This window comes from Carcharodon carcharias, chromosome 35 (assembly GCF_017639515.1).
Source record: "Carcharodon carcharias isolate sCarCar2 chromosome 35, sCarCar2.pri, whole genome shotgun sequence".
Taxonomy (NCBI): domain Eukaryota; kingdom Metazoa; phylum Chordata; class Chondrichthyes; order Lamniformes; family Lamnidae; genus Carcharodon; species Carcharodon carcharias.
The window spans coordinates 4,677,601-4,687,321 of record NC_054501.1 but is presented as its reverse complement, the minus strand read 5'-3'; the positions used below and the strand labels follow the sequence as shown (position 1 = coordinate 4,687,321).

General features: G+C 53.9%; 1 protein-coding gene across 1 annotated transcript in view; it reads left to right on the top strand.

Annotated features, from left to right (window-relative positions):
- The window catches only part of slc6a8 (solute carrier family 6 member 8), a 49,333-nt gene that overhangs the window by 16,003 nt on the left and 23,609 nt on the right, over positions 1–9,721 (top strand). The window contains exons 2-3 of the mRNA XM_041179603.1: positions 4,033–4,164; positions 6,673–6,928. Coding sequence (XP_041035537.1) covers positions 4,033–4,164; positions 6,673–6,928 — 388 coding nt within the window. The remainder of the gene's footprint in view (positions 1–4,032; positions 4,165–6,672; positions 6,929–9,721) is intronic.

Here is a 9,721-nt window from a genome sequence, read left to right as displayed (position 1 = left end):
TCTCTCTCTGTCTCTCTCACTGTCTCTCTCTTTTTCTCTCTCCCTATCTCTCTCTCCCCCCTCTTCTCTGCCTCACTCTCTCTCTCTCTGCCTCACTCTCTCTCGCTCTCTGCCTCTCTCTCTGCCTCTCTCTCTCCGTCTCTCTCTCTGCCTCTCTCCGTCTCTCTCTCTCTCTCTCTCTCTCTCTCACTGTCTCTCTCTCTCTCTCTCTGTCTCCCTTCCCCCCAAGCCCACACCCGATGCTGCTATCTCTGAACCCTCCTTTAATGTTGGCCTATTCAATAGAAATTCCCAAGTGCAGACAACCCCAAAGTGAAGGCAGTCTTTGTCAGAGGACAAGGAGACGTGTGAATCAGCACATGCCTGTGGTGTGACACACAGGGACCCAGCCCACTACACGTGTTAGGGACTGCTGCCAACAATCAGGTATCCACACTCCTGGTCACTGCTGTTTCGCAAAGAGGGGAGACAGGCAGGGAATGATTATGGCTCAGCTCAATTTCCCAAACACTTTGCCCTACACCCCCTCCCCCTCCTCAACAGCCCTGCTGGGGGAAACATCTCATGTTATCTCTCCACCCACACTGCCCAGACCCAGCTGGAACAGAAACTTTTGGCAGCATATTTGGCTACAAGAGGCATCGCAAAATCCGGCATTTTTCTCCCCGTATCCCTCAAGCCCCAGCTTCTCCCCATATCCCTCAATCCCACCTTCTCCCCATATCCCTCAATCCCCACTTTCTCCCTGTATCCCTCAATCCTACCTTCTCCCCGTATCCCTCAATCCCACGTTCTCCCCGTATCCCTCAATCCCACCTCCTCCCCGTATCCCTCAATCCCACCTTCTCCCCGTATCCCTCAATCCCACCTTCTCCCCATATCCCTCAATCCCACATTCTCCCCGTATCCCTCAATTTGACTCCCAGCGAGGCTGAGGGTGAAACGGGGTGATGATAGGCCAGGGTGGGTTCAGTTTGAGTTGGTATTCAGACCACCCACTGACATCAGCAGCGTGGGATCAATTCAACTCAGCAATCACCCCACCAACCCCCATCCCCGCCACCCACCCCCCCACCACACCAAAACCCTCCTTTGTTGTAACCGATAGTGTGCACGACCAATGCCTCTCCGAGTCGAACAGCTGGGATACTGTTAAGGAGAGTGGACGGCAGTCATATTGGAGGGAGATTGGCATCTCCTCGGGCAGAGCAGGGGGAAGACCTCCAAGAGGTGTTACAATGGGAGTGGGGGGGGGGGGTACCTGAGGGGCTGCTGAGGGGGTACAGATGCACCCACCCCCTGTCAATTGAGCACTGAGTTCGCCCACTTGTCAGGGAAGTTGGGACCCACCCAGCTGTGAGTCAGCATCCTCTCAATCCCAGTTTCCCCTTCCACCCATACCAGTTCCCCAGCTGCTCGACTCCAGGAGGCATCACACTCACATTATCCATTCCCTTTGCACTAAAGGAGGAGTAGGGATTTCCCTGAGCAGCTGTGGGGTCTCTGGTTTAATTGGTCTCACAGGTGCTGAGGTCAGTAGGGGGTGTGAAATACTCCGACAGTGCGGCGCTCCCTCAGCACTGACCCTCTGACAGTGCAGTGCTCCCTCAGTACTGACCCTCTGACATTGCGGTGCTCCCTCAGTACTAACCCTCCAACAGTGTGGCTCTCCTTCAGCACTGACCCTCCGACAGTGCGGCGCTCCCTCAGTACTGACCCTCCAGCAGTGCAGCACTCCCTCAGTACTGACTCTCTGGCAGTGCAGCACTCCCTCTGTACTGACCCTCTGACAGCGCAACGCTCCCTCAGTACTGACTCTCTGGCAGTGCAGCACTCCCTCTGTACTGACCCTCCGACCTTGCGGCGCTCCCTCAGTAGTAACCCTCCGACAGCGTGGCGCTCCCTCAGTACTGACCCTCCAACAGTGCAGCGCTCCCTCACTACTGACCCTCCAACAGTGCGGTGCTCCCTCAGCACTGACCCTCCGACAGTGCGGCGCTCCTTCAGCACTGACCCTCCGACAGTGCAGCGCTCCCTCACTACTGACCCTCCGACAGTGCGGCACTCCCTCAGCACTGACCCTCCGACAGTGCAGCGCTCCCTCAGAAGTAACCCTCCGACAGTACGGCACTCCCTCAGAAGTAACCCTCCGACAGTACGGCACTCCCTCAGAAGTAACCCTCCGACAGTGCGGTGATCCCTCATGATGAATTTCATCACATTTCTACCTCTCTGTAGCTCTGGAGAAGTGTCCTATGGACACGAAACTTCCGCTTGCTTCTCTCTCCACGGATGCTGTCAGACCGACTGAGTCTTCCCAGCATTTTCTGGTTTTGTTTCGGATTTCTGGCATCTGTGGTATTTTGCCTTTAGGCAACTTCAGATAATCAGTCGAACGCATCTTGTGACTCATCTACACGTGCTCGAAGTGAAACACGTTCAGACCCCGTCCTTTGTAAACAAAAGGCCTTGCGCCTTTTCTCCAATTACCCAGGGAGCTTACAGTTCCCCCTTGCCGATGCCTCGACCAATCAGAGTCGACTTGCCAATCATTCAGCGCTCTCTTCTCCCGTGGTGTAAATTGTGGCGAGAGTTCTTGTGTGTGTCCTGATGAGTGCCGGGCAAAAAGATTGGGCGACTCGTCCCATTTTTCAGCAAGATTCAAGTTCCATGCTACCAAGCAACTGGGTCAAAATCGTTAATTAGACTAGTCACGCAAAACGAGGCAACAAAGCGATTTATAGCCCTGCTTGTGGCTACACTTGTCACACTCCTCTGTCGTGAACCATCCTGACACATCCGCTACAGCCCACTCTGTGACTTCCACCATCCAACCACCCCTCTTCCCCCTGCCCTCTCTCCACTTTTGTCCCCCAGGAGGAATCTCTCTAGCTGTTCGGCCCTAGTCAAGTGACCAGAATCCAGCCATTTACTCTCCTTGGCATCACCTTTTAGTGTTCCTGCCCTACCAAGCACCGCTCCCGTTACTGGCGCGATGGTGAAGGAGTTATCAGGGACAAAGAGGCAGGGTGAACAAGAAAGACAAGATTTCCCATTTCCTTAAAAAAGTATCTAATGCCTCAATATATCAATAAAACAGAATGAGAGAGAAAGACAGAGAGAGAAAGAGAGAGAGAGAGACAGACAGAGACAGAGAGAGAGAGACAGAGAGAGAGACAGAGAGAGAGAGACAGAGACAGAGAGATAGAGACAGAGGGACAGAGTCAGAGAAAGACAGAGAAAGACAGAAAGAGAGAAAGACAGAGACAGAGAAAGACAGAGACAGAGAGAGAAAGACAGAGAGAGAAAGACAGAGAGAGAAAGACAGAGAGAGAGAGACAGAGAGAGAGAAAGACAGAGAGAGAGAAAGAGGCAGACAGACAGAGAGAGAGACAGAGAGAGAGACAGAGAGAGAGACAGAGAGAGAGACAGAGAGCGAGATAGAGAGACAAACAGAGGGAGAGACAGAGAGCGAGAGACAGAGAGAAAGAGGCATACAGACAGAGAGAAGGAGGGAGAGGCTGACAGACTGAGAGACAGAGAGCAAGATAGAGAGACAGAGAGAGAGACAGAGAGCGAGATCGAGACAGAGGGAAAGAGACAGACATAGACAGACAGAGGAAGAGACAGAGAGTGAGAGACAGAGAGAAAGAGGCAGGCAGACAGAGAGAAAGAGAGACAGAGAGTGAGATAGAGAGAGAGAGACAGAGCGAGAGAAAGAGAGAGACAGGGAGAGAGGCAGACAGAGAGAGAGAGCGAGATAGAGACAGAGAGAGAAAGACAGAGACAGAGAGAGATTGAGAGAGACAGACGGAGAGAGAGACAGAGGGAGAAAGAAAGCGATAGAGACAGAGAGAGACAGAAACAGAGAGAGAGGGAGATCAAGAGAGACAGACAGAGAGAGAGAGAGACAGTCAGAAAGCGACAAACAGGGAGAGATGAGAAAGAGAGAGGGAAAGAGAGACTAATACATTATTAGCAATCCTTTTTCTAACGAGCCTTCCTTTAATTTGTTCTGTCTCTCCTCTCCAGGCGTTTTCCTTATTCCCTACATCCTGGTTGCACTGACAGGGGGAATTCCCATCTTCTTCTTGGAAATCTCGCTCGGACAATTCATGAAAGCCGGAGGGATTAATGTCTGGAACATTGCTCCTCTTTTCAAAGGTCGGTACTGAGCAGTGTGTGTGTGTGTGTGTGTGTGTGTGAGGAGAGGGAGGAGGGGTCTCTCCGCATGGATCCCCAATCCACACCCCCACCCCCGACTCCCTCCCCCTCACTGTCCCATCTGGGAAAGGGGATTGGTCTGGAGCACAGGCAATGTTGTCTTTGGGCTTGACGTTCGTTGGTTTAACCGCTCGGACTTTAGTTTTGGTTAACAGCCTGACTTTAACCAGCTCCGGCTAAAGCCCACAGTTTAAAAATCACAGGGTGAGTAAGCGTGCCAACCAGACAGAATCTGCAGCTGAACCTTAGATAAATCTGGTCGCAATTACAAATTCACTCCGTGTGTTTCCCACTGGCCCTGAAGACACTTACTCCAAATTGGGACAAGTTAACCCTCCTCCCTCTCCTTCCCCCCCCCCGCAATTCTCTCTCTCCCCCCTCCCTCTCCCCCCCTCTTCTCTCTCTCCCCTTTCTCTCTCTCTCCCCACTCTCTCTCCCCTTTCTCTCTCTCCCCTCTCTCTCTCTCCCCTTTCTCTCTCTCCCCTCTCTCTCTCTCCCCCTTTCTCTCTCCCCTTTCTCTCTCTCCCCTCTCTCTCTCTCCCCTCTCTCTCTCTCCCCCTTTCTCTCTCCCCTTTCTCTCTCTCCCCTTTCTCTCTCTCCCCCCTCTCTCTCTCCCCTTTCTCTCTCTCCCCTCTCTCTCTCTCCCTCTCTCTCTCTCCCCTTTCTCTCTCTCCCCTTTCTCTCTCTCCCCTCTCTCTCTCTCCCCTTTCTCTCTCTCCCCTTTCTCTCTCTCCCCTCTCTCTCTCTCCCCTTTCTCTCTCTCCCCTTTCTCTCTCTCCCCCTCTCTCTCCCTCCCTTTCTCTCTCCCCCTCTCTCTCCCTCCCTTTCTCTCTCCCCTTTCTCTCTCTCCCCTTTCTCTCTCTCCCCTTTCTCTCTCTCCCCTTTCTCTCTCCCCCCTCTCTTTCCCTCTGCACTCTCTATCCCTCCCTCTCTCTTCTCATTCTCTCCCCTTCTCTCTCCCTCTGCCCCTTCTCTCTCTCCCTCTCTCTCTCCTTCTCTTTTCCCTTTTTCTCCCCTTCTCTCTCCCTCCCCCTCCCTCTCTCTCACCCCCTCTCTCCCCTTTCTCTCCATCTCTCTCCCTCCCTCTCTCTCCTCAGTCTCTCTCACCCCTCTGCCGCCTCTCTTTTCTCTCCCCCCTCTCTCTCCCTTTCTCTAGCCCTCTCTCTCTCTGCCGCCTCTCCTTTTCTCTTCCCTTTCTCTCCCCCTCTCTCTCCCTCTTTCTCTTTTCCCTTTCTCTGCCCCTCTCTCTCTTTCTTTCTTCCCTTTCCCTCTCCCCTTTCTTCCCTCCTCCCTCTCTCTCCCTCTCTGCTCTTTCTCTCCCCATCTCTCTCTTTCCCCCTCTCTCTCCCTTTTTATCACCCCTCTCTCTCCCCCTTCCCTCCCTCTCTCTCCCCCCCTCTCCCTTTCTCTCTCTCCGTCCCCCTCTCTCTCTCCCCCTCTCCCTTTCTCTCTTTCTGTCCCCCTCTCTCTCCCCCTCTCCCTTTCTTTGTCTCTCCCCCTCTCCCTCTCTCTCTCTCTCTCCCTCTCTCTCTCTCCCAGGATTAGAGGACCTGAGTCTCTGCAATGAGGGCTTGAACCCTCGACCTCCTGACTCAAAGGGCAGGGGGTGGTTTGTCTGATGGGGAAAGGTTGAGCAGGTTGGGGCCTCTACCCATTGGAGTTTAGAAGAATGAGCGGTGATCTTATTGAAACATGTCCGATTCTGAGGGGAGGGGGTTTGACAGGGTGGATGCTAAGGGGATATTTCCCCCCCTCTTTGGGGGGAATCTAGAATGAGGGGAGGGGGGGCACAGTTTCAGAATGAGGGGTCTCCCATTGAAGACGGAGATGAGGAGGAATTTCTTCTCTCAGAGGGTGGTCAGTCTGTGGAATTCTCTCCCGCCCTCCCCCTGAGAGCAGTGGGGGCCGGGTCACTGAATATATTCAAGGCCGAGTGAGACAGATTTCTGATCGACGAGGGAGTCGAGGGTTATGAGGGGGACGGACAGGGAAGTGGAGTCGAGGCCACAATTGGATCAGGCGCGATCGTATTGAATGGGGGAGCAGGCTCGAGGGTCTGAATGGCCTCCTCCCGCTTCCTAGTGTCCGATGCTACCCAGCAGAGGCGAGGCTATTTCATTTCTTGACCATGTGCCGTGCGGTGCTCTCTCTGTTTTACTCGCCCAGGGGACATGGGGCCTCCGGGCCAAGGCTGGCGTGTGTTGCCCATCCCTAAATGCCCCTTCGAGGAGGCGGTGAGCCGCCATCTTGAATCCAGGCTGAGTGTTCTTGCCCGGGCCATTTCCGGGGGAGTGGGGGAGGGGGGTGTAGGGGTGGGGGTGTTGGTGGGGGGTGGTGGGTGTTTGAACTCGCGCAGCCTGGTTGTCAGAGCGGGCCTCTGGATTACCGGTCCAGAGATCGAACCGCTGTACCGCCGGTGCCCACTCTTTGTCTCGCTCTCTCTGACAGGTCTTGGCTATGCCTCCATGGTCATCGTCTTCTTCTGCAACACTTACTACATCATGGTGCTCACGTGGGGCGCCTATTACTTGGGCCACTCTTTCAGCGCCACCTTGCCTTGGGCGACCTGCAACAACACCTGGAACACCCTCACCTGCAGCGACAGCTTCGGCCCGTCCGCCTGTGCCAACGGGACCGCCAGCGTCGCCGACGCAGCGTGCCAGCACCCTGTCGAGATGCAGTCGCCCATCGTCGAGTTTTGGGAGTAAGTCTGTCTTCTCGCCTTTCGCTTCCCCCTCCCTGCACTCCCCCTACTCTCCCCACCAGCCCAAACCGCCCTGTTGACCTCAACTCCATAAGTGATTGGGTTGGGTTTTTGAGGGGAGGGTGGGGTGGGGGGTTGGGGAGCTGTTGGTGGTGACCAGGAAACCCCTAGCATTGGCCCAGAATGCCAGGCCAAACCTGCCACCCTAATGGCCAACCCCTCCCCCTGCCCTGCCCTCTCCTTCACCCTCCATCATGGCTGCCAGGCAGAGCCCTTTTAAGCGGGGTCCACTTGGGATTCCCTTTTGTGGGTTGGTAGGGTGGCACCCAGCTCGGGCACAGTGACTGTCAGATAGTCCACGCCCCTGGATTTAGGGAGGGTGGGGTGGGGGGAGGTGGGAAGCCAGGTGAAATTAGCCAGGGTGGGTTTGCCCACCCTCTCCCTATCGCTTTATCTCTCTTACTCCTCCATTAACCCCCCCCCCCACCCCTAACTCAGATCCGCAACGCCCACCACCCCACCCCTCCACCCCTCCACTGCCCACTCCCCCCACCATGAGCTGAGTGACTCCCAGCCTGGGCACAAATCCAACAAGGCCCAGAGTTTTGAGAAAAGCCCACTGGTTAAGGAGGCGGAGGGAGCATTACCTCAGGCTCCAATGATGAGTAATTGGCAACTCCATCACTCATCGCTCATCCCTGTGGTTCTCTCAAACTTCTCCACTTCCTCTCTCTCTCTCTCTCACCATCTCCCCTCCCTCTCTTCATCTTCAATCCCTGTCTCTCCTCCCCCCTCTCTCTTTATCTCTTTCCATGCCTCAGTCTCTCTCTCTCTCCATCTTACCCCGATCTCTGTCTCCTCTCTCTCTCCCCCCTCCCTCTTTTCATCTTCAATCCCTGTCTCTCCCCCTCTCTTTATCTCTTTCTGTTCTTCAGTGTCTCTCACTCTCTCTCCGTCTCTCTCTCTCCGCTTCCTCAGTCTCTCCCTCTCTCCATCTCCTATCCCTCCGTCTCTCCATCTTACCCCGATCTGTGTCTCCTCCTCTCTCCCCCTCCCTCTCTTCATCTTCAATCTCTGTCTCTCCCCCTCTCTCTCTCTCTCTCTCTTTAAACTAAGCTTTATTTCTAGAGGGATAGAATTGAAATGAAGGGAAGTTAGTGCTAAATCTGCACAGAACCCTGGTTAGCACATTCGAGATATTGCATACAGTTTCAGTCAGCATGTTATAAAAAGGGTATAGAGGGTATAGAGAGTGTGCAAGGAAGGTTTACAATGATGATACCAGAAACTCGTGGGTATACATATCAGGGAAGAATCAATCTCTCGAGAAAGAAGGCTGACCTATGACCCATTCAAGGTCTTTAAAGTTATTTTGGTTTTGATAGAGTGGATACAGAGAGAATGTTTCCTTGTGTAGGCGGCAGGATCACTATAGGCCATCTCAACACCAAGGTGGTCGCCAAGAAACCCGGTAGGGATTTCAGAAGAAACGCCTTTACCCAAAAAGTGGTGAAAGAAAGTGGAACTCGCTACTTCAGGGAGCGTTTGAAGCAAATATTGTAGATGCATTTGAGGGGAAGCTAGATAAGCATTTGAGGAAGAAGGGACTAGATAGTTATAATGGTAGATTTAGATGAGAAAAGAGAGGAATGTAAACACTGGCATGGACTAGTTAGGCCGAATGGCCTGTTTCTGTGCAATATATCTTTCTGTTCTTCAGTGTCTCTCTCTCTGCGGTGCCTCTCCCTCTCTCTCTCCCCTCCCTCTCTTTCTCTCTGGTCATTCAGCATCTCTCTCCCTCCAATCCCTCCATCCCGATCCCTCAGTATCTCTTTCTCTCTCTTTCTGATCCCTCAGCCTCTCTCCCTCAATCTCTGATCCCTCTCGCTCTTCCCCTCCATCCCCAATATCTCAAGTCTCTCTCTCTCCAATCCCTCAGTCCCTCACACTCTCTCTCTCTCTCCGATCTCTCAGTCCCTCCCTTTCCCTCTCTCTCCAATCCCTCACTCACTCTCTCTCTCTCTCTCTCCGATCTCTGTCTCTCTTTCCCTCTCTCTCCAATCCCTCAGTCCCTCTCTCTCTCTCTCCAATCCCTCACTCTCTCCCTCTCTCTCTCTCCAATCCCTTACTCTCTCCCCTCCATCTCAGATGCCCCAGTCTCACTCCCTCACTCCAATCCCTCAGTGTCTCTCTCTCTCTCCCAAGTTCCACTGTCTCTCTCTGTCTCTCCAATCCTGTCTCTCTCTCCCTCCATTCCCCCCTCTCTCTCTCCAATCCCTCAGTGTCTCTCTCTCCCTCCATTTCTGATCCCTCCATGTCCCTCTCTCTCTCTCTCTCTCCCTCTCTCTCCCTCCACCCCTGACCCCTCAGTAGCCTCTGCCATCTCTCTCCCTCCAATCCCTCCATCCCGATCCCTCAGTATCTCTTTCTCTCTCTTTCTGATCCCTCAGCCTCTCTCCCTCAATCTCTGATCCCTCTCGCTCTCCCCCTCCATCCCCAATATCTCAAGTCTCTCTCTCTCCAATCCCTCAGTCCCTCACTCTCTCTCTCTCTCTCCGATCTCTCAGTCTCTCCCTTTCCCTCTCTCTCCAATCCCTCACTCTCTCTCTCTCTCTCTCCGATCTCTCAGTCTCTCTCTTTCCCTCTCTCTCTCCAATCCCTCAGTCCCTCTGGCCCGGTGGGTCTGTATTGACTCTGAAACAGAAGATACCCAGGGTGATGTTTCCATGGAGGGGGTGAGGGTAGCTGCGAGGTGTTGGGGGGGTGGGGGGGGTTGGGGTTGGCGATGAGCTC